Source organism: Narcine bancroftii, chromosome 4 (genome assembly GCF_036971445.1).
Source record: "Narcine bancroftii isolate sNarBan1 chromosome 4, sNarBan1.hap1, whole genome shotgun sequence".
Lineage (NCBI taxonomy): Eukaryota > Metazoa > Chordata > Chondrichthyes > Torpediniformes > Narcinidae > Narcine > Narcine bancroftii.
The window spans coordinates 114,452,105-114,477,417 of record NC_091472.1 but is presented as its reverse complement, the minus strand read 5'-3'; the positions used below and the strand labels follow the sequence as shown (position 1 = coordinate 114,477,417).

The 25,313-nt window shown below is 39.9% G+C and overlaps 1 protein-coding gene across 25 annotated transcripts in view; it reads right to left on the bottom strand.

Annotated features, from left to right (window-relative positions):
• plcb4a (phospholipase C, beta 4a) overlaps positions 1 to 25,313 on the bottom strand; it is a 628,445-nt gene that overhangs the window by 76,824 nt on the left and 526,308 nt on the right. For all 25 annotated transcript variants that reach the window (XM_069932452.1, XM_069932447.1, XM_069932454.1 and 22 more), the window contains 2 exons: positions 11,720 to 11,835; positions 1,483 to 1,558 (listed from right to left, as the gene is read on the bottom strand). In XM_069932452.1, coding sequence (XP_069788553.1) covers positions 1,483 to 1,558; positions 11,720 to 11,835 — 192 coding nt within the window. The remainder of the gene's footprint in view (positions 1 to 1,482; positions 1,559 to 11,719; positions 11,836 to 25,313) is intronic.

The following is a 25,313-nucleotide window of genomic DNA, read 5'->3' as shown; positions in this document are numbered from 1 at the left end:
CCACCTATCACCTCCTGCCTTTGTGACCACACCTTCTCCCCCTTACTCATTTGCTCAGGAGCCTGCTGACATTTTTCCATATCTTGATGAAGGGCTCAAGCACGAAATAAAGGACACTGTTTGACCTCCTGAGTTTCTCCAGCATAGTGTATTTGTCTTCTATATTAATGACTTTGATGACAACAGTTAACTTTATTAGTATAAATTTGTAGAATATGCTAAAAATTAATGGTGTAGTGGATAGTGTGCTAAAAATTAATGGTGTAGTGGATAGTGTGGAAGAGTATTGAAGTTCACAATAGGATCTAGATCAGTTGGGATGATGGACCAAGGAGTGGCAAATTAAATTTAATTGACAGTGTGAGGTGTTGCATTTTGGTAAGTGAAACCAGCACAGGACTTGCACAGTAAATGTGCGGGCCCTGAAGAATGTTGTAGAACAGAGAGACAAATCGGTGCAGGATCAAAGTTCCTTGAAAGTCGCAACTCATATTTACAAGTGATGAAGATTGCCTTCATTGGGTGAGGTATTGAGTACAAAATTGGGATGTTTTGATTTAGCTGTACAAGGCATTGGTGAAACCACACTTGTGTACCAGTTTGGTCACCCAGCAATAAGTTGGAAGGGTGGCTGAGGAGATTCACCAGAATGTTTCAGACACAGGAGGGGTTGAATTTCAGGGAACGGTTAGATAGGCTGGGACTTTATTCGGAGAATAGAAGAAGGTTGATTTTGTGGAGTTTATAAAATCATGAGGGGCATGGAAAAGTGAATGCTCCCAATCTCTTTCCCCAGGGTAGATGATCCTAGAATCAGAGAGTATAGGTTTATGGTGAAAGGGGTGAGATTAAAGGGGACATGAAGGGCAACTTTTTCACTCAGAGGGTGGTCTGTATCTAGAACGAGCGGCCATAATAAACTGTAGAATTTCACTTTCAAAAGACATTTGGACAGATGTATGGATAGGAAAGGTTTAGAAGGATATGAACTAAATGCAGGCAAAAAGGGACCAGCCCAGAATGCCAACTTGGTTGGTAAGGACAAGTTAGGCCAAAAGACTTGTTCCATGCTAGATGAGTCTATGATTTCCATGGAACATTTCCTTATTCTGACTTAACAGTTTGAAAAATAGCACTGTTTATCAGTACAGATTTTCTTTGTAAAATATATTTTTATTTATTTTATATAGTGTACAATTATTTTGCATGGAATTACAAGGAAAGAGCTACAAAAGAAATCTTTATGGCAACATCAGAAAATAATTGCTGTACATTTTCAAAAACAAAATTAAAGTGAAAGTGACATGTTGATTGTATGCACGCCTGAATTTTTATAAAACATAAATTGGCTTTTGCCTTATTGATGGAATTACTATTATGACCCATGCAAAATGAGTTCTGAACTCATCTCTATTCAGTTTCCTTCATGACATTTGCAACACATTTCCAATGTAGAGTTATTGAAAATATAGTGTGCATTACCTTTAATTTGTGGTCTGAAGATAAGGTTTCTATTTTGATCTCAGCTTCTTTCTTCAAATCAACACAGTTATTTTCTCTGAAATATAAGGAAATTAAGTTAAAAATAATAAATTTCCTAATCTAATTTTCCCATCTGATTGCCAGTGCGTTGGCTTGGCTCAGAAGCTGGGAAACTGCAGCGAGAAACATTTTTATTGCAGATGTTAATTGTACTTATACCTATTACCACCTATAAACTTAAGACCAGATAATGCTGCTTTCAGAACCTCATTAAAGAAGATTGCTTGCTTTCTGTGACTTTATAAAACACTGGACATTTTACAATGTTGGTTAAACAAGGAAGGGAAATTTTCAGGCTCCTCCCCCTTTCAACCACTCAATTACTGATAAGGGGAGGGGTTAACTCATGTCCACTAAACTAGAGTGCATGGAATCAGGGACAGGAGTTAACTCATGTCTACTAAACTAGAGTGCATGGAATCAGGGACAGGGGTTAACTCATGTCCACTAAACTAGAGTGCATGGAATCAGGGACAGACCCACAACACATTTGCTCTGTTTGACCTGTGGCAGGGCACACAACATTTTGCATTGTAATCTTATACATTTGGAGATCTGACACTGTCAATTGTGCATTGGTACAGGACCATGGAACCTCGTGTGGTGAGTGCTCAGCATCAACTCAAACCAGCCTCTGATATTTCTTATCCTCCATCCGGGGAAGTGCCCTGTGGTTTAAATATGTGGAGCAAATTATTCCCTGGAGGTGAGCAGCTTGCTGGCCGATATGATCCAAAGATGGATGAGAGTGCCAGCCGGGTTTTTCTGCACAATTCTGGCGTGATGGATGAGGTATAGAGAAAAGGTTACCTGAACAAAAAAGACCTCCAGATGCATGGCAAAGTGGCAGTGGAGAAGGCAGCAACAAAACTGAATACAATGCTTTCAATCCAAAGGATAGAGTGGTGATGCTGCAGGAAGTTTAATGACCATGACAATCAAGGTCAATGAAAACATCTCCCACCAACTCGTTATTAGCCCCACAAATACTTCAATGTAATGCAAATTCAATGCATCATTCAATCTCCAGCAATGAGGACTGGGCCCAATCATTCAAATGGAACCATCACAGTTACTGCTACTCCAAGGGTCAAAGCAACGTCATATAACTTGAGCACACTGTCAACTGTTCAACCAAAACAGCCATATCAAGCAATGCATTAGGTGGCAATCACTAAAACACTTCCCACTGTGTGAAAACAATGGGCAAATGGGTAGGGTGCAACAAGGCTCCAGCAAAGGAACCCCATAAGACAATATTGGTCATTATGGTAAATGTTATGAGAGGTTACAGGTGGTTATGTCACAGGCAGAGCAGAAGACAAAAACATACATTGATTTAATCCTTCTTCTCATGTCCTGCTGCCTTTATCAGGTGACTTTTTCTAATGTGAGTCTCCTGCTGGTGTAATGACGCTCCTTAAATCACACCCCCTCTGCAGTGAGCCTCTGCCTCACTGTAATCCCACACTAATATTCTTTCGCCTTTCAAATGGCCGAGGAGTTGCGTAGCAAAGGGAGCATCAGCACGAGCACTTTGCTTCCTGCAGAGCTGAGCTTTGAGGCAGGGTCTGCACGCAAGGCAATACAGAAAAGTCACTGTAGAATAAAGAGTGTCCCATTAGTCTGGAGAGAGTTACTTGGCCAGTTGACATCCAGTCAGAATCAGACAAGTTTACCAGGGTGCATGTTTCCCCAAGATCAATGAATTACACAAGTTTTACTGCGAAGAACTCAGACACAGACTTTGACGAGACAGTCTACAGGCAGTGAATGATGGACGTTTACGATGAAATGCACAGTACAAAGACAAGCCCATCAGAAAACATGCAAGAAACATGAAGTCACATGGAGTATCCAGCGCCAACCTTGCACGGGGTCTTGACAGGATCCTGGAATCCATGTTTTCCTGCATGGATAATGTGATGGGCCCAGAGGACCCCAAAACCGAGCAACAATAGAAATTCACCAAGACAAATGGTTACTTAAACAAAAGTTACTTTTAATTAAACATGAAAACAGGATAAAACTTTAACTTATTACTATTAACTTAACCCCCTCCTAATTCTAAGCACACGTGTATGTAATGTGTATAAATTCAGAAAAGTTCTTTGATTCACAGTCTAATCTCACTTCTCACTCCTCCAAGTTCACCGGTATCAGGCAATTCTTATACTATGCACAGAATTTAACATTTATGAATATTCACCAGGCTTTAGTCCTTGAAAGGTAAATGGTTACTGCTCAATAAGGTTCTTGTCAGTTTTCAGAGAGAGATTTGTGGCTCGTTGGATATGCACAAACTAATATCTTCCGATCAGCCACTTAAGTGTCTTGCCAAAGAAACATTCCCCCCAAAAGGGTTTTCAAGATGATGGCCTCTTTCTTTCAGGTCACCACAGAGTGCCTTTTCTGTTTCCCTTATCTCAGGTGAAACACCACATAGCCAGCCATCTATCTCCATTTCTATGACCACAAGGGCTTTGAACAGGCTGAACTAAGAATTCACAACCCATCTTCAAAATGGGGTTTCAAATAAGCTGCCAGCTTGCCATGCAGCAGAAACCAGTTCTCTCTCTCTTTTAGAGAAAACCTGTTTGGTCTCCTCACTTTCTCTCTCACTCTGCTTACATGACCTTCTTAGAACAGCAAACTGCATACAGACAGATTGTGACACCAGATCCAACCTTGAGTCCGTTCATCTGTGGCTTTCTAAAACAATAATCCATTACTCCACAGCACTTACTAGTGAAGTCCTTCAGCAAAGCAGTTTCCATTGTCTTTACAAAGGCACTGGGAGCCTGGACTGTCTGGGTTGAGCAGAGCTCTGGCATTTTAAATGAGATCTGTGTTGTAAAGTGTTTGTTTGTGACCTACACTAAAAAAAACCCCACAATTTATCTCCTTTCAAACATATCTATAAAATATAACATAATCCGTCACAATGGTCAGTTCCATAGTAACATGAAGAAGAAATTGGAGAGTGGATGATGGTCAATATCTCTGCCTATGCATTCGGATATGGGCCAAACACAGGCAAATGGGGCTATTTGATCAGCATCTTGGGCTGAAGGGTCATTTTCCTTGCTATAACTCTATCCTGGGGCAGGCAGAAGCCATGTAATATCTGAGTACGCCTGCACAAGTTCAAGATTCTTTTATTGGTATGTAATGCAGAAAATGTAATAGTACACAAATATTTCTTTTGCCTGGCAAAAGGTGAGAGAGAATGTCTTTGGTATTGCCCGGTACAACCTCATAAAGTAAAAGAGAAGCAAAAGAGAGTCCCTTCAGAGTTACTTTGAGGGTCTATGGATTTGCCTCGAGAGGTTCCATAGCCACACAGACCCCTGTTCAATCCATTGGCAACCCAAGTTCCAGATCCAATCCTCCAATATGACAAAGTTTTAAAAATGAACTGGAGTTGTTACCTGAGGGGGACTCCTGAACAGTAACCATACAGAAAGTAGTGAATGCAGGTCTGAGTCTCTGCTGCTCACTGGAAACAAATTTTTGGAAGGAGCAACACCAGGGAATGGGATTTTGAGCATGCTGCCTCCATGCTGATTGACATGCCCTGCAGATGTTTTGAATCTGAAGCATGATGCGTTATATGCTCACATCTATTCCTTGCTTCAAGAACTGGCATCGCATCACTTGAGAGATAGTCACTTGAACGCAATCAAATTCTTATAATTTGCATTTCTTCAGTACCATGCTGACTCACCCTTTGTGCAAGGCTCTGAAAGAGGACTTGAACACATGATGTTATGGAGTCACAGGAAAAATAACTCTCTGAAAGTTAACTCTGACACTAATTATTAATTCTTTTTTCGTTCAAAGTGCAATTTTATGATCAACAGGTAAGACACTGTCCTTGAATTCAGAAGTTTGTGTTTTCAAGCACCTTCCTACTGTCTGATGGAAGGGGGAGAAGGGGGTGCGACCAGGTGGGGTGCATTGACAACTTTCCCCAGACTGCAGCACAATTTTACAGTCAAATACTGTTCCAACTCTGACACCAGAGACTGGGCCAGGTAAGGGAGAGTCAGAGAATAGTAAAGAGATTAAAAATAATCAATACAATAAAGTAGATTTTCAACGACTTTAGGAGTGGAGGAAGAGACACACCCCTGTCCACATCAATGGCAAAGTGAGAAGAGCAGATGACCTCTAGTTCTGAGGAATAAACATCTCATTGACCTGACCTGGGACAAGCGTACTGACACAGCAATTATGGAAGCACACCAATGCCTTTGTTTTCTCAGAAGACTACAAAAGTTCAGTATATTCCCCCTGTCCCTCAAGCACTTCTACAAGTGTGCCATTGAAAGCACACTTGCCAGATGCATCTAGCGTGGTATGAGATTGACTCTGCTCAAGAGCAGAATAAATCACAGAAAGTAGTGAATGCAGGTCAGAACATTATTATAACTCCCTCCCCTCCATGGATTCCATCCATACTGCCCTTGCTTGGTGATAATTGATATTTCACATCATTGCAATCTATTACCATGTATATGTATGAATGTTAGAGATTTTTTTTATTTACAACATGGGAGATGCTGATTCCAGCCATTGAATTTTGTGCAACCCAGTTCACCTAAAACCCCTACCTATTGGAGACTGGCGGAAACTGGAGCAGCCACACAGATTATCGGAGAACGTACAAACTCCTGATAGATAGCGCTGGATTATAACCCATGTCTTAGATGAGATTACTTTTAGTTGTCCAGCCAGTAATTTACCAGATTGTTCCCCATGAATATAAAAGTGATTCCTACTCCTCAACAATTGCTGTTCAATTGTAGAGAGACGGTCAAATTTAGTTATAAGTTCTACTCTTTTTTTATACAAGTCTGGATTTTTATCTTGTATAATAATAAATCATTTGTTTAATCTGATTTAATTAATTTGAGCCTTTCCTTGTTGGTCTTTTTCTTAATATTGGCTGTACAAGAAGTAATTTACCATCTCAAATAAGCCTTCATTGTGTCCCACACAATCAGATTGGACATCATTGGGGAGGAAAAATTGAGTTTGTTTCTCCATAAAAATTAAAAAATTATTTGAAAGTAAAGAGGTATAAATTCAAAGTCCGAATAACAGAAGCATGATCAGATCTGACTTTTCCTTGGCATTCACATGCTTTAGTCATAGAGATCAGATAACTGTCAATTAAAAAGTAATCAATTCACGAGTAAGATCATTGCACATTTGAAAAAAAAAGAATATTCTCTATCGTTAGGGTTTTTAAAAATGCCATACATCTAAAACATTGAGATTTGATTAAAAAAAAAGATTGAATACCAGCTGCAGATTTGGAAAGAGTGGCTGATCTTGAAGAGAACGATCTAAAACCATATTTAAATAGTGGTTAAAATCACCTCTCAAAATCAATTAAGTACTGATTTAAATCAGGTAGGGCTAAAAAAACTTTCAAAAAATGCCAGATCATCAATATTCAGGGTGCAAACATTAGCCATTTATTGTATAATTTATCTAAAAGAATAATAAAATGACCATGTTTATCAAAAATATTAATATGAAGTACAAATGGGATATTTTGATTAATTAAAATAGAAAATCCTCTAACATTAGTATCAGAAGAGTAATGAAATCATTGTCCCTTCCATCTAAACATTAACCTGCCCTTATCAAAGTTCCTAAGATGAGTTTCTTGAAAAACATCAATATCTGCTTTTTATCATCTAAGATGTGCCATTACCCTGCCACATTTGATTGCTCCATTCATGCCTTTTACATTCTATGAAATAATATTAAATAGAAGAAATCATCGAATATTAATTGTTGGTAAATGGATGCTCCAGATGCACCTGCTAACATTCTGAAAGCTACAACCTTCGATCCATTACTGAAATATGGAACAAGCTAAACATAACATACAAGTAACCTTGAAATCCTAACGTACCCAAATAAACCCCCCCCCCACCGACTCTCCCATTCTTGAAGGTCGACAACCAAAGTTGCAACCAGCTTGAAGAAAACATTTAAGCCTTAAATGCTTCCGCTATAGATTTTTTTCTGGCTCCTTATAGTTAAATACAAAATTAATTGTACTTTGAACATCAAAATGAATTGTTAAAGGTTGGCAGGAGCTCATGACTACTACGTCCTACTCCATGTAGTTGCCAACAGGAGGTTGAACAAATCAACAAGATTTGGACAAGAGATAATTAATGACTACTGATTATCTTGAAATAAATGAGACTTTAAGAATTTTATTCTAACCTTTATACTTCTGAATTTGATAAATATATTACTTCAATGTTGAATTTTTTTAGATTACTTAAATTTACCTATCCTTACCCAGGACAGATATACAAGTCTGGAGGCACCTATCTCTCAAGAGGAAATACTTTTAGCTATTTTCTCATTACAATCTGGTAAATCTCTAGGACCAGATGGATATCCTGCTGAACTTTACAAATCTTTCTGATAATGGCTTGTACCTCATCTAAGTTCAGTGATTGATAACTCATTTAAGGATGGAAAGATTCCATCCTCTTTTAATGAAGCATGTATATCTCTTACTTTGAATAAAGGGAAGGAATCAACGGAACGTCCATCTTATAGACCTATTTCATTACTTAACGTAGACATGAAGATTTTATCTAAAGTTTTAGCTCATAGATCAAAGAATATTTTACCATTGATTATTGATACAGATCAGACAAGTTTTATTAAAAATCGTTACTCTTACTATAATATATTGATTATTGAATATTTTATATTTACCTTCCATTCCAACGACTGTATGTGATTTTTCATTAGATGCTGTGAAGGCATTCAATCGAGTGGAATGGGAATATTCATTTGCTACCTTAAGAGATTTTAATTTTGGTCCAATTTTATTGTGGAATAAACTATTATAGTCATGCCTTTTGGCTTCAATTCATTCTAATTCACAATAATCAACATTTTTTAATGCTTTTTAGGGGAATTAGACAAGATTGCCCTACATTTTGACCTGATTTTATAACCCCTAGCAGATGACCTTTGTGACAGTAGAGACTTTACTGGAATAATCAGGAATGGAGTTGAACATAAAGTTTCTCCGTATGCAGACAATCCTTTGCTCTTTATTTCAAATCCTGAGATTTCTATACCAAGTATATTAATATTACTTGCCCAAATTAGTCAGTTTTCAGGTTATAAAATAAATCTGCATAAGAGTGAATTTTACCCCTAAAAAAGGTCCCGTTCAAGATCTGCCAATTTCCTTTTTAAAATAGTTAAAGACCAATTCAAATACCTGGGAGTTACAATTACTAAAAGTTATAAAAACCTATTGAAAGAAAATGCTCAGAACTAATTAATGAGACTAAAGTTTTATTATTGGGATGGTCACCCCTGTTTATTATCATGACTGGTCATATTAATGCAATTAAAATTATTATTTTACCTAAATTTTTGTATCTTTTTCAATCTTTACCAATTTTTATTCCTAAATTCTTTTTCAATTCATTAGATTCAATTCATTAGATTCAATTATTTGTTTGGATATATGGCAAGGAAAACCACCTCATATAAATAAGGCTCATCCTCAAAAGACTAAGGGGATTATCACTTCCAAATTTTAGATTTTATTATGGGCAGGCAATATACATAATTGGTTATTATTACATTTTGATAATTTAGTCAATTTCTCTTCTTGGATAGAAATGGAACTGATTTTTTCTGAAAACTCATCTATGTAAGCAATTTTAGGTTCTTACTTACCCTTTTCCTTTTCTAAATTAAAAGATAACCTGATAATAAGACATAGGTTGAGAATATGGGCAAAATTTAGGAAATTTTTTGGATATCATAGCTTTTTTTCTTGCCAGCCCTATTATGCATAATCATCATTTTCAACCTTCCTTGTTAGACACAGATTTTAAGGAGTGGCCCAGATTTAGGTATTAGAAAGTTTCAAGGATCTTCTTATTCAAGATAATTTTGCTTCTTTCAAAGAAATGACAGCAAAATTTAAACTTCCTAATAGACATCTTTTTAGATATTTACAAATTAGGCATTTTGTTCAGTCCAAACGTTCTGATACCACTCAAATAATTTGATGGACCTAAGATTAGCCTCAGTGTCTGGGATCAAGAAGGAATGGGAACAGGATTTGAATATATCATTTTCAAATGAGGACTGGGACACAACTCTTAATTTGATTAATGAATCTTAATTTTGTCCCTAACATTGTTCCAATTTAAGATGATGTATAGAATATACATGTCTAAAGTTAAATTATTGCATTTTTATTCTGATATTGATCCACTATGTAATAAATGTAAAATCTTTGAAGCTTCACTGATTCATATGTTTCAGGAGTGCCCCAAATTAAATAAAATTTGGGAACAAATTTTCCAAACGTTATCAGTGATTCTAAAGATCAAATTAGAACCATGCCCCTTAATTGCTTTGTTTGGTTTCTCTCAAGAAGAAATTATACCCTTGACTTCAACCCAAAAAAGAATACTAGTTTTTACCTCGTTGATAGCCATATTAGCAATTCTGATAAAATGGAAAGTAAATACTTCACCTACTCATATACAATGGTCACATGACTTTATGTCTTACTTAAGTTTGGAGAAAATTGGATACAGCATTAAAGATGTCAAGGTTGAATTCGACAAGATGTGGAGCCCATTCATGGATTACTATTTCAACTTGAAGATTTGGTGTGTGAATGCCCTGTCTGATGTCTGAAGTTGTGATTCGATTCATACGATAAGGGTACAATTAGTGGGGGGGGGGGGGGGGGGTTGTTTTTCTTTTCTTTTATTTATTGAGAAAATCAGGCTATAGTAGACAATTAATAATGATCTCATTATAGAATAGGATGAAGATTTATAGTCCCAATATGGTCTTAATAATTCTACCTTTTTATTTTCTGTTTAACATCAGAATCTGAGGTTTTGAGCAAGGTATGTTGCCTGATAATTAAGGTTTATATTCCACATGACAATTTATATGTTATGCATATACTATGAATTGAAATGAATTATGTCATTAGTTAGAAATCATGTATCAAGGGATTTTTCTATTAAAATCAATAAAAATATTTTAAAAAGAAAGAACCCATATCACTGGTGCTCTAATTGTATTGCACTTCTTCTTCTTTGGCTTGGCGGACGAAGATTAATGGAGGGGTAACGTCCACGTCAGCTGCAGGCTCGTTTGTGGCTGACAAGTCTGATGCGGGACAGGCAGACACGGTTGCAGCGGTTGCAAGGGAAAATTGGTTGGTTGGGGTTGGGTGTTGGGTTTTTCCTCCTTTGTCTCATCAGTGAGGTGGGCTCTGCGGTCTTCTTCAAAGGAGGTTGCTGCCTGCCGAACTAACAGCTATGCTAACTGTCCCACCTTGTAAGACAGCTCATTGAAGAATCCTTCTCACAACACTTGGTGTAATGTTACAAATAAACAAACTTAAAGCATAGTAGGATTAGGGTGTTTGAATGAAGATATAATTGTAAGAGCTGCTAAGGTGTTAATCTCTTAGCCTTCACCTACACGCCACCCGCCACCCCCCCCCCCCCACCCCCGATGTTTAATGCTTGAATCCAAGTTGGCTTGTTCTTACTTGCCAGGTCAGTAATAAAGTGAATTAATATCAGCTAACACCAGTCGTATATTGCATTTTCTTTAAGAATCTCAAGCAAAGGCCCAAGACATACAAAATAAAATCCATCAGAAGCGCAGTACAAGACAAAACTGAGTCCCACTGAGTCTTCAGCACAGAGGCAGATCACTTGCTACAACTGTATTTATGTTTCTCATGATACAAGTTTCAGCTGTCTAATCACAACACATCTTTTATCAGTTGCTCCCTGATGAGCATATCCAGTGTGCCATCACCACCAATGTGACGCTAGTTCTCTCCCTTTGCTAAGCTGCTAACGGATTTGTCAGAATAGGGGGCGTAATGTGCAGCTGGAGAGAAATCTCTCAGCAAGCTTCTCCATGCTAATTTCCTTCCTTAACAGTTACTGCACCATTTAATAGATAATCTTTATGATTAAGTTTCATATGCGGTATGTACATTGGTCCATCATTGCCTCGCTGCATATTTAAAATGCATATTCTTTTAATTACACAAGTATTAGATACCTTCTGTCCTGTGTGCTGCAGTCACTGAAGAATAAGATTTTGTTTTGCTCCTTACCCCTTTTTCTTGATTGCCTTTTCTAAGATCTTCTCTTGAGTTAATTTCTCCTTGTCATGCTGCGCTACCAGTTTGTCCACTTGCATACAATGTGACTTCCGTTTGGCACTATGTTCCTATAATAAAAGTGAATAATCATCTGCAACATTTAACAAACCAGTGCAATGTTTAACTGGGGTTTTTATAGAACCCATGCAAGGACATTGTTTAAAACCAACATCATGCCTGGAATTTGGAATTAACCCTTATTAGACATGGCCATTTCATTTGTATTGTACCATCTCCAGTTTCTCCAATTCAGATGGTTTCATTAACCACAATTTCTCCCTGCATTGAAGAGTTTCAACCCACCCCCTTTGAGATGCACAATTTTCAAAGAAATTTCCCTCATTTAAAAATACAGAACTTATTTTTTAGTTGCATGGGAGCACACTTCTGATCTAGCACCTGAAAGAACGGGCCGATTCTTGGAACCTCCCGTGACCTGCACGAGGGTGTAGTTTATGAATTGTGAACATTCTCAATAGCTAAAAAATTCACTGAGAGGATAAAAGTGGCCTCAGAAATAGCACATTTGTGGTAGGGTCATGTATTCTACAAAAACAATTAAAACCAACTAAAAAGAGTGTAGAAACCAGGCTGAAGTCAACAATTTCGTGAATGGGTGGCAGTGTGAAGGTGATGTAGATCACTCCAATCAAAAGCAATGAAAAGGCACACATATAGAATAATGCTGAACCATCCGAACAGTGCAGGAAAGGTGCAAACAACAGCACAATCAATTTGATTCATTCAAAGCACTCAATCTGTCTCCTTAAATCATATCCAGTGCATTAATCTCACACCCACTCAATTTGCAGTTATGCCCAGCCTTCTACACACCACGCTTCTTCCTCACACATGCTCTCCATCTCTAAACACACCCTTACTCTCATGCCTTTTCCCCCTCCACGCGCAAGAGGTGAACACATAACACTGGACGGAGACAAAGACTGGAACAGCTTGAAATAATATTTGCAGCGTTACTGAAAGTTAGTGTCCCTTTTATTTTACTTATTAAATATACATTTCTCATTATATCTTTATAGTAGGATATTTGTGTTATAATTATATATCCACAACAAATCTTGATTTGATAATAGTGTGTGCCTGGTCATTGTAGATGGATGCCTCCCAGCTACGTGATAAGGACATCCACACCCGAGACACCCAATACTCACTCACGATGACTTGATATTAATAGTAAGTGAAATAAAACATCAGAATCAGACAATTCAATCTCACATCTTTCATCTCTGCAAGCATCTTTAGAAAGTGTCTGAGATGAGATCTCCCTTTGAAGATCATGCAGGTCAGGTACAAGCCGAGATACTCCAACCTTGGAAACCCTGACAAGACATTGGTGGTTTTTGCCCTGCTTGTCATACATGACACGTAAATGGTCCAAGTTCTCCTATTAGAGAGTGCTGATGTTATTTACATATTAGGATCAGCAGCAGTATTTTAGTGGAAGATGTATCGGTCATCTGTATAGATATGCAGAAAACCATTCTTAAGCATGAGTAGTATGAAATCACAGATACTTGCAATGAAGGCAGAAAGGTTGTCTGTAGATGGTGCCTACTCTTGGTCTTCAGTCCAATGACCTTCATAGAAGATGATATAGATATAATATATATATAATATATAATATAATATATTATATATATAATATATAATATAATAATATAGTATAATATATAATATAATATGAGGCACCAAGATGCACTGTTTGAGGCGGTATCAGCCCATTGACCACCGCCAGTGGGCTGATATCGCCTCAAACCGTGCATCTTGGCGCCTCACAGTTCGGCGGGCAGCAACCTCCTTTGAAGAAGACCGCAGAGCCCACCTCACTGACAAAAGACAAAGGAGGAAAAACCCAACACCCAACCCCAACCAACCAATTTTCCCTTGCAACCGCTGCAACCGTGTCTGCCTGTCCCGCATTGGACTTGTCAGCCACAAATGAGCCTGCAGCTGACGTGGACATTTACTCCTCCATAAATCTTCATCCGCGAAGCCAAGCCAAAGATGAGGGACCTAGATAGGGTGGACAGCATGCCAGAGGATATTGGTTTAAGGTGAGTGGAAGAAAGTTTAGGGGATATGTCAGAGGTACAACTTTTATTTAAACACAGAGAGCGGTGGGTGTCTGGAATGCATTTCCAGGGGTGATGGTGGAGTTGGTGCAATAGAGACATTGGATAGACTCTTAGATAGGCACATGGATGTAAGAAAAAGAGGGAAGGATTAGATTGCTATGGACAAAACATTGTGGCCTGAAGGGCCAATACTGTGCTGTAATCTCCTATGCTCAAAGAGAGGATTCACCATCTTATCGCAAGCAGGGATGAGCATGCATGCCACGTTAGAGGTGATGCTGAAAAGTATGGCAAAAATGGGGACCTGCGTCAAACTGCTTCCTCTTCCATTGCAGTCGCACATTTGATCCTCCCAATCCCTTTCCAGGAACTGACAGTTGATGAAAATCTCCCAAAGGCCAACTGTGACCCCTAACAGGTGCAAGTGATCAATTGGGGTCTCACCAAACCCAGAACATACAGAATGATGGCACAGCATTCATTCTTAGACACAGTGAAAGGAGCAGTCTGCGCTCATTGCTACTAAGGGGAATTACTCCATGCAGAATTGATTTTTAGTCAGAAATATTATGTGCAAGATTCTGTCATAACTTGACCACATAGGTATGATGATTGTAACTTCTGATGACCCAATAAAGCACCCCACACTTAATGGTTATATATTCCTATAGCAGCATGCACCCAGCACATTCTCCCTATGCGAGACAGGTTTTTTGTAGATTGAATGCACATGGTCTTTCCTACCAATCTCATGCCTGAACCTTAATGGGAGCAGAGGATTCAGTGCTCCCTGAAGACTGAAGGGCTGCATTGCAGGCCTGATATTGGGAGGGCAGGGTAAACATCCTGAATGAGAGGGTAAGTGGAGGCTTGTAATTCTTCTCAGGGAACGGGCTCGGGTGATGCTGTAGAAAGATTTTTGTGTGGTTACACTCACAATTGCACAGGACATTGGAACCCAAGTGGTTAATGAACACTCTCAGGTGATCTGGTAGGGTGGAGTATAACTTAATTGAACAATAGTGCAGACAGTAGTACCTGTACTGAGGGACAACAGCCAAAGATGCCAATCAACTGGCATCATTGCTGGTAGATATGAAACAATTAGTTGCCAATGGTAAACTAAATTAATAGTCACCAGCCCTATAACCTGTAGAAATAGGTGACTCTAACATCCTGCCAATGTCTTCAGCAAAGCACTGGACGAAGCCAGAGACAAGGAAGTTGCAAAGTGGTGATCTTTACACCCATTGATCAACTGTCAAAAGTTCTGATCCAAGTGCCAAACTTCTGAGTCCCCAAGCACCAGTGCTCCAGTGCATTGAGGCAGCCCCTGCGTGGCAGGCTGTGGTTCCTCCAAGCTTCATCTCTCAGTTACGTTCAGGGCAGTCTCCTAGTGCTGCTGCAATTACCTGGTTCACATCATGTTTTTGAATGTGGTTTAGTTCACAGATCTAGGCATCACTGTTTCTATGAGAATTTATTGCTATGGTGATGAATCACCAGAATCCTTCTGGTGAAGGTAATCCCACACTACTATTGGAAAAGGAGTTCCAAGGTATCGACCCAGCAAAGATGAAGGAACAGCTAAATATTTCCAAGCCAGGGTGGTGGTGTCCCCTTGTGCCTGCTGGCCTTGTTCTTCATGTGTAGAAATTGTAGGTTTAGGAGGGTCATTCGGAGTAGTAATAATAATGCAGTTTGAAAATGATACACACACTGGATCAGAGGTGGAGGGAAAGATCTTGTAGGGGGACAGTTGTACAACACAGAACAGACCCTTTGGCCTAACTGATCCATGCCAACCTAAGTTGGCATTCTGGGGTAGTCCATTTGCATACATTTGGTCTATATCCTTCTAAGCCCTTCTAATCCATAAATTTGTCAAATGTTTCAACTAATCAAGAGGGGCGTTTTTATCCCGGATGGTCCTGAGTTTCTTACAAGATGTTGAAGATGCAGGTAAATCAGGTTAACGGAGTTAAACAAGAAAATCTGCAGATGCTGGGGTCATGTACAATATGCAAAAGTGCTGGAGAAACTCAGCAGGTCACACAACATTCATAGGGGCTAAATGATCTGCTGAGTTATTCCAGCACTTTTGTGTTGGAGTAATTCAGGTCAATGGATGAGCATAAATAGACATCATAATTGGTATAGACAAGGTGAGCTAAGAGGTCCCATTCTGTGCTCTAGGTTTCGATGATTTATAACAATGGAGTAGTGAATTGCAGTAAATCTACAAATGGTAGAAACATAGGTAAAATGCTCCATAGATTTAGTTTAATTGCTTTAAAATGAAAGATAATTACATAATTTAAGCTTTTTTTTCCCCTATCAGAGACAAGAGTCTATTGTCTTTGAAAATGAAAGTTTGAGAGTTGATTGATTGTGGCCATGAAGGATGCAAACTGTGGGGGTGGTTTGCTGGCAATTCTTTCCCCATATGAACAGATATCTGCCATCATCAATCCTCCAAAAATTATTAATTTTAAGGGAATGTCCTGGAGATTCTGAACAGAAGACTGAGGTAGGTTACATACCAACTGTTTATTGAGTGAGTACATCAGACTACTAGATGCATGGATAATTCCATGTAATCAAGGAACAAAAGAAATGCTCATGAAAATCCCCCAGGAACGTGTTTGCAATGGTGATTTGGCTTTGCTAGTTAATAGAAAACTAGGCTCACAGGTAAAATGGGTTATTAAAGGCAAAAACTTGTGATACATTAGTGAATTTGTTCTTTTCTTCTGACATCCATGCTTAACTCCAGTATATCCTATCTCAAGTAAGGAGACCAGAACTGCGCACAATACTCCAGATGCAGCCTCATCAGTGCACTCACTGTCCAGTTGCACAGAACTTCCCTGCTCTTAAGTTCAATCCCTCTACCAATTGCATCTGCAAACTAACGTGATTTATGTACACACACTCCCAAGTCTCTGGACAATAGCACCATGCAGTTTTTCACCATTTAAATAGTAGTCCATTTTACTAACTTTCTTACCAAAGTGGGTGACCTCACATTTACCAATGTTGTACTCCATCTGTCAGACCCACACCAAAGAGGACCAACCAAAGGTTGGTGCAATAAAATGATTTTGTTACGAAGGGGCTTGTGCCAGTGGGATCGTGAGTTACTGGTGTATTTATTTTTTCACCTCCTAAATCAAGTTTGTATGTATCCCTGGAAAAGTAGATCATTAAGAAGATAAGTCAGCTAAATTGAGTTGTAATGGAGTTCTGCCATTAACATTACCCTCATCACAGCAAAGTTATACAGATTCCTCCTCTTCGCTGCTTGAAGTGTAACAAAATTCACATTCATTGTCAGAGTTCAGACATGATATCAAATACAACCCTGAGATTCTTTTACCTGTGGGCTAGCGAGAATTTCTACTTAATAACAGAACATAACCAGATTAGGCTCAACTGAGAGAGCTTATGTGTTCACCATCTAAAGCCGACACAAGGATGAAAAGTTGGCCAAATGCAAGTAAGTGTACAGTGCATGGAAAAGAACTAGATGGGGAGAAGGGCAAAGGGAAATATCAGAGCATGACACTGCCATCCTACAGCAGTGACTTTAAATAAAAGTAATTTGATAGATTCTTCTCAGTTAAGGATCCATGTCTCAGAACTATTGTTACGTTTACCAGCTGATGTAAAAATGCTCCAATGAACATTTTCCTGATACAGGCCGGGCAATAAAACAATAAGCAATGATGCGTGAGGTGTTTAGGCGCATCCATTTCTTCTAGCCTACTCCCAGTTTTATCTTCCAGTGGGAGACCTGTCCCAGGTGACCTGTCAGGGCAGCACAAAGCAAAACCACTTGGTGCACAAATGAACCTCCTGACCTTGAATGACGATGATGGTAGGAAGGCTTCTCCTAGAGACTCAGTAGTATTCAGATGGTGGGTGGCACTCCAGAAGTCTGTGAAGATATTTCTAATGGTTTTTATTGCTTTAAAAATGGATGTAGGCAGAAGAGAGGTAACTATTGGCCAGTTAGCTTAATGTTTGTAGTCGGGAAAATGCTTGAAGCATAAGGATACACATGAAGAATAAGGATGAAATAGCAAGGCATTTAGAATGAAGGGGTTCCATCAGGCAGATGCATCATGGAATCAGGAAGGGCAAGTCTTGCTTGATAAACTTGCTGAAGTTTTTTGAGGATATAATGGGTGCGGTAAATAGAGGGGAACAGGTTGATGTTGTATATTTGGATTTCCAGAAGGCATTTGATAAGGTGCTGCGCAAGACACTATCAATAGGATACAGATAAATAGAGTAGGGGGAAGTATATTGGCATGGATTGAGGATTGATTAACTGACAGAGGCAGAGAGTCAGGATAAATGGGTATTTTTCTGATTGGCAGATAGTGGTAAGGGGGGTGCCACAGGGGTCGGTGCTGGGCCCGCAGCTGTTCACCATCTACATTGATGATTTGGAAGAGGGGACAGGGTGTAATGTAGCCAAGTTTGTGGATGATACTAAATTGAGTAGAAAATCAAATTGTACAGAGGATATGGAGAGACTGCAGAAGGATACAAATTAAGCTAGGTGAGTGGGTAAAAGTCTGCCAGATGGAGTACAATGTTAGTAAATGCGAGGTCATCCACTTTGGTAGGAAAAATAAAAGAGCAGATTATTTTTAAATGGTGAAAGACTACAGCATGCTGCAGTGCAGAAGGACTTGGGAGTGCATGTGTATGAATTGCAAAAAGTTGGATTGCAGGTTATTAACAAGTTATTAAGAAGACAATGAAATGTTGGCCTTCATCGCGAGAGGAATTGAATTCAAGAGCAGGGAGTTCATGCTGAATCTGTACAAGTTATTGATGAGGCCACACCTGGAGTACTGTGTGCAGTTCTGGTTTCCATAATTGAGGAAGGATATACTGGCCTTGGAGGCAGTCCAGAGGTTGTTCACCCACATGTTGATCCTGAAGATGAGGTGGTTGAGCTACAAGGAGAGACTAAATCGCCTGGGAGTATACTCACCCGAATTCAGAAGAATAAGAGGAGATCTTATAGAAACATATAAAATTATGAAAGGGAAAGATAAGATAGAGGAAGAAAAATTGGTTTCACTGCTAGGTGAGATCAGAACTAGGGGACACAGCCTCAAGATTCAGGGGAGTAGATTTAATTCGGAGGTGAGGAAAACAGTTTTTCCCAGGGAGTAGTAAATCTGTGGAATTTTTTACCTAGGGAAGCGGTTGAGGCTACTTCATTAAACATATTTAAGGTTCTGTTAGATAGATTTTTACTTAAAAATGATTTAAGGGATTATGGGGTAAGTGGAGTTGAGTCAATGATCAGATCAGCCATGATCTTACTGAATGGCGGGCAGGCTCGACAGGTTGGATGGCATGCTTCTGCTCATATTTCTTATTTTCTTATGTCCCTCAAGGACATGGTGCATCTAAATGCAAGGTATTATTGTAAATAATCATTTCTACTTTCTAAAAAACAAAAATGAGTATTTATGAACAGACAATAAGATGCACCTTTCAATGTTTATTGGTTTCTTGCAGTTTCTTGATGAGTCCTTCTGGTGAAGGTATTCCACACAATGCTATGGGGTGGAAGTTTTGAAGACCCACGTCGGTGATTGCAAAAAGTGCTACACTTCCAGCAGTACTTCCTCCCTCACTACTATTCAGGATCCCAAACAGTCTTTTCAAATGAAACAACACTTGAGTTGTGAACCTGTAAGGGTCAGTTACTGCATCCGGTGCTCATGAAGTGGCCTCCTCTACATTGGAGAGATTGATGCAGTCTGGAAAATCACTTTCCTGAGCAACTTCTCTCGGTCCACTGCACCAGGAAAGACTTCCGCGTGCCCAACCATTTTAATTCCACACCCCAATGACACATTGACATGGTCTCATGTACTGCCAAATTGAGGCCATGAGTAAATTGGAGGAACAACACCTTGTATTCCATCTTGGCAGTCTCCAACCAGACAACATCACTATCAACTTCTCCAATTTCCATGAACCCTTCTCCCCCCTGATCTCTTCTTTAGTTTTTGATTCTGTCAGTCCAGGTTGGTAGCAAAATTTCAAGTCTCATGATGCTGAGCACTGGCACCTGTGTGCTCAGCTGGTTACTGTTCAAAATACTGACTCACAATTGCACAGCCACATTCAGTTCGAACAGAATTTGTGGTTAGTACTACAGTAAATTTTAAATTTAAATTTAGATATACAACATGGTAACAGGCCCTTCAGGTCCTCAAGCCCATGCCACCCAAATACCTCAATTAACCTACAACCCCTGACCTTGAAGGGCTGGAGGAAGCTGGAGACCTGGAGGAAATCCACGCAGACATGGGGAGAATGTACAAACTCCTTACAGACAGAACCGGGTACTGTACTTAGCCTCATTGGCAACAAAGATTAGTCGGCATACAAAGAGAAGGTTGGGAGGCTATTATGTGGACAAGGCAAAGAAGTTTGACCATTCTCCAGTACATATCAATGGTTCTGATCTGGAGAGAGCACCAATCTTATTAGTTTGCATGTGAAGGATATCCATTCATTAGTCTGGAAAGCACAGCAGCATGACACTTCCTCAGGAGGTTGAGCAGAGCAAGGCTACCAGCCCCCATCTTGGCAACATTTTACAGGGGCACATTTGACAGCTTCCTATCTGGCTGCATCTCATTGTGTGGTACGGTAGCTGCAAAGCTGCAGAGTGGAAGTCAATACAGAGGATCATCAAGACAGCCGAGAAGATTACTGGAGTCCCCCCTTCCTCCAATAAAGACCTTTATCAAGAATGTTGCTTAAATAGGGCTCAAAGAATTATAGAACACTCTTTCCTCCCAGCACACAGTACTTTTGACCCACTGACATCAAGAAGGAGGCACAGGAGTATGAAAATCAGGACTGGCAGGCTGGGAAATAGCTTCTTCCGCAGGCTGTGAGATTAATGAGTGGTATCACGTTACTGAGTAAATCATCCCAAAATATTTATATCTCTTTTATATACAGTATACCTATGTGTGAATCTTAGTCAGAATATAATAAACTTGACTATCTTTCTCTATCCCTCTGTTTCCCTTTCCCCTGCTCCTCACCTGTTTCCCTTCCTTGTCCTATTGGAGCCATCTCTCTCAGCACTCTGCCCTCTCCCCTTCACTTCTCAGCTCATATCTCTTCTTCCCTCCCCCACCAGTTAGCCTGTGCTCCTCCCCACCACCTTGATATATTCAGGTGTCTGCCTGATTTTGGACATGCCTGAAATGCAGACTACTTTTTACTTTCCACGCACCCTTCACGACTTCCCGAGTTCTTCCACCACTTATGTGAACTGCACTTTGATATTTTTTTACCTTTGTATAACTGACAGCAAAATGATAATGTGTTCAGTGTTTCTGAAGATGTTCAAATCACACATGGCTTTGCTCCATGGTCTCCATCGCAAACCACATCAACAACAAAGGGTTCCAGTAACTCAGTCTGCAGTTTACTGCATCCAACACCTGTGCTTCACATTTATTTTTTTCTGAATTAGTACAAGGCCATACCTTTTCGATAGTACACTGTGCTAGTGATCTGACCCCCAAAAGAGCTGTTTCCTACTTGATTCTATGGAAGAAGACAAATGAAGCCATTGCATGAGGCAGTTACTTGAATTTGATTTGACTATCCATTTCATAAGGACTGTTTGCATCCATGAATAAATAAGTACATCACTGGTGTGGTGAGCACTGACAAGCTGAAGACACACAACTTATTCTCTGGATCAACCTGGGGGCATAGTGTAATGGGATAATGCTATGATATTTTAAAATAGTCTCACGGGGGAAGGAATGGAAAGGCAAACGTTCACCTTCATTGCTAGAGGGGTTGAATTGAAGAGCTAAATATTCTGCTGCAACTGTACAGAGTACTGGTTCTCCTTACTGGAGAGGTTTACCAGGTTGATTCCAGAGACGAGGGAGTTAGTCTATGAAGAGATATCGAGTAGTCTGGAACTATTTTCATTGTTTAGAAGGATAGGGGGGTTTGGTGGGGACTTTGATCGGAAATATAAAGGTAAGATAGAAGCAGGGAGGATAATTCCACTAGTAGGTGAGACAAGAACTAATGGACATATCCTCAAGATTTGGGGAGTAGATTTAGGATGAGGAGGAAATGGTTTTACCAGAGAATATAGAATCTGTGGAATTCTCTGCCCAAGGAAGCAATAGAGGCTGTATTACTGGATGTATTGAACACACAGACAGACTGAGTTTTGGGTTTTGGGGATGTGGTGGTGAGGTTGAGGTAACAAATTTGAAGGGTTCAAGTTAAACTGGGTGAACAAGGTGAGTGTCACAATTGAGCCCCATCATGTACAGCACACACACACTAAGACAGGGGGTCCTCCAGCATTGCCTGTGGATCAAAGCCAGGAGCAGGTTTGGGAGATTAAAAAGAGAGAATCATACATGTTCTGCTTTTTTATCCCCCTGGGGGTAGAGGGCAGCTCAGATATTGTCATGTGACTTCAGGTGAGAAAGATAACCAATCAGGTGGCTTGGTCCATGGGCGAGCCTGATTTTGATTGACAAATGGATGGACTTTTGGCCTATTAGATCCAACCAGTGAGACGACCCTCCATGTTACAGGTGAACAGGTGGGTAAATGTAGCTGAGTCCATGGCCAAGACCTTATAGAATGACGGAACATGCTCAATGGGACGGATGGCCTCCTCTTGCTCCTATTTTTCTGATCTTATGTAAATGTAAGTAGAAGGAACCTTTGGAGGTAGCAAGTTGATGGGCAATGTGGAACAGCAGGATGCCCTCTGCCATTTGTGTTCTTATCTTACTACAACCTTTCTCTTCTTTATGGCACCTTCACTTTGTTCATATCTTGTCTCTCCACAAATATGGCACCTTCTACTAGCAGTCCCTTCTGTGTAAACTCACTCTGCAAACCACCGATAAAAGCTGCACACCTTCCCTAAACTATTTGTGCCCCCAAATTACTTCTCTGCAAACAGAAATCTCAGATGAAACCAAATTGCTTGCATGCAAGTGCACTAATTTCTTGTCATTATGTGTTTACTTGGCAGCATCTGCTCTTTATCTGAACACCATGCTTCTCCCTTGGATAGTTCTCATTCATGTGTTCATGGTTATTCCCCTCCCTTTCTTTGTAACTTCTCTGGTCTCTCATTCCCCTGGGTCTCAGGCCTTTTCCAATTCTGATTTCTCTTGCATTTGCAATTGTAACTGCACTTATAGTGCTCAGCTATTCTTCATCAGGGGTACTGAGAGGGAAAGGGAGAGGTTGGTACAGGCTCTCGGTGAGTGGACCTTACGCACCGCCATCACGTGTCAAGATGGGAGCATTAGGTGAAGCTCATAATTCTAAGATTTGTCACTGATTGGAGTGAGAGTCAGGAAGTTTGGGCCTGCCCCTTCTATACTTCATCTGCCTACCGTGGACAACAGGATAGTGGCACACTGATAAACAACTTGCAATCACAGTCCAAATGATGTTACTGCCAATCATACATCAGGCAGTTACGTTCAATGCAGTCACCGAACTTTCAGTCAGGTACAATATTGAAAAGAGGTGAGGGAGATTTTATCGCGAGTGATCACAGTGCATTACTAAGAGGCATCACTGCTTCCTTCCACCTAAAAAATCCATTAACTTTTTCCATCAGTGAGTGGCCATGATCAGGGTACCTGACTTTTAAACCCAGTACCCTCTTCTATAGACCACCATGATTTGCATCAAGAGTTGTTCCAAGTTAAACAAAGCTTTGCTCCTCTACATGGTTTCCATCTGCAATGTTTATTATAACTCCTACAAAATCAACTGACATTTCTTACCATGATTTTTGGGATTTTTTTTTCTGTCCCAAAAGCAATGTAAATGACAATTGCCCTCACTTTCAAACTTGCTGCAATCCCATTACTTCTCCATCTCTCTCAAGGACAAGTTTCTATTTGGAGCACTTACGTTTGCCAAGCTCACCTGAAACATTAAAAGTGTGCTGACCCATGAAATTAAAGCAAAGTCAGCACTCAGTCCTCTGCAGACATGATTCGTGCTTCAGAACTCTGGTCATGATTATGACTGAGAAGATCTAGATTCTTCCTCATACTGTTGCTTTAACAATGGCATCAACTAACCTATTGCCATCAAAATACATTTCTACCCCATAATGTTGAAATGCTTCAAGTTTAGCTTTCAGATTACAAATCCATGGTAATAATGTGCATGAATGTTGAGGTCAGCCCATTCACACAGTGAACAATCCAGTCTTAAAGGGTAAGAAGGATCCCAGTTGATCCCCAGTCTATTATTTGATCTCAGTTGATTCAGGCGAATGGACGAGATACCAGAAAAACTCTCCTGCTAATTTTCCAGTAGGGAGAATCTGCGCTCATGTGACAGAGTAAATGCAGCCTTCATTTCATTCTTTATGGCTCATCAGGGCAAGGCAGCAGTAGCCAAGATCATTGAGGGCAGGAAAAAGTGACAGCTGCATTTGTATGGGATTTTATGGTAAGAGGAATAAACAGGAGCTTCTGAGGCTGAAAATGGGACTCGCAGTTGGTGTGCTGCCTCCAGGTACAAGGGTCGAGGAGTCTTAGAGAAGCTGCAGGACATTCTGAAAGAGCAGGGTGAAGAGCCAGTTGTCGCGGTGCAACAATATAGGAAAAATGTGGAGTGAGGTCCTGCAAGAACAGTATAGGGAGCTAAAAGTTAAATTTAAAAAATTGGACCTTAAATGTAGTAATCACAGGATTACTGCCTGCGCACTTCCTGCAAGAGCAGGAATAGTGGGATATGTTAGGATGAAAACATGGCTAGAACTGTGGTGCAGATGGGAGGGTCTCAGGTTCCTGGGGATTTGAAATCAGTTGTCGGGGAGGTTGGACCAGTACAAATAGGGCGGATGGCACCTGGGCAGGAATGGGATCAATTTGCTATGTGAGTGAAGAGTTTGGGAGGGTCTAAATTAATATGGCAGAGGGATGTGAATCCAGACAGTAAGAAAGAAGGAGACAATGCAGAGAACAAAGCCAACATGAGGAACGTTAAGAGCAGTCTACAGAAAAGTCAAATGAAAAAAAAACACTAAATTACTTGATTCTAAAAGGACAATGAGAGTAAGAGCATGTTATCTGAATTCCTTCTGTAAAAGGAAACAATGTCAATGTGCTTGTGGCACAAAGGGATATGATTAAGTGCTCATTACAGAAACATGGTTGCAGGGTGGAGTTGACAGGGAATTAATGATCCATATGTTTCAGATAATTTAGAAGGATGAGCAAGAAGGCAAGGAAGATAGAGATCAAGGCAATAGTGAGAGATTACATCTAAGGATGGTGGGGAGCTGGCTGATGGAGGACCTCAGTTTTCTTCAGGCTGACTTCCAGGCCAAACATTTTGGCAGTTTCCGCAAAGCAGGACGTCAAGCG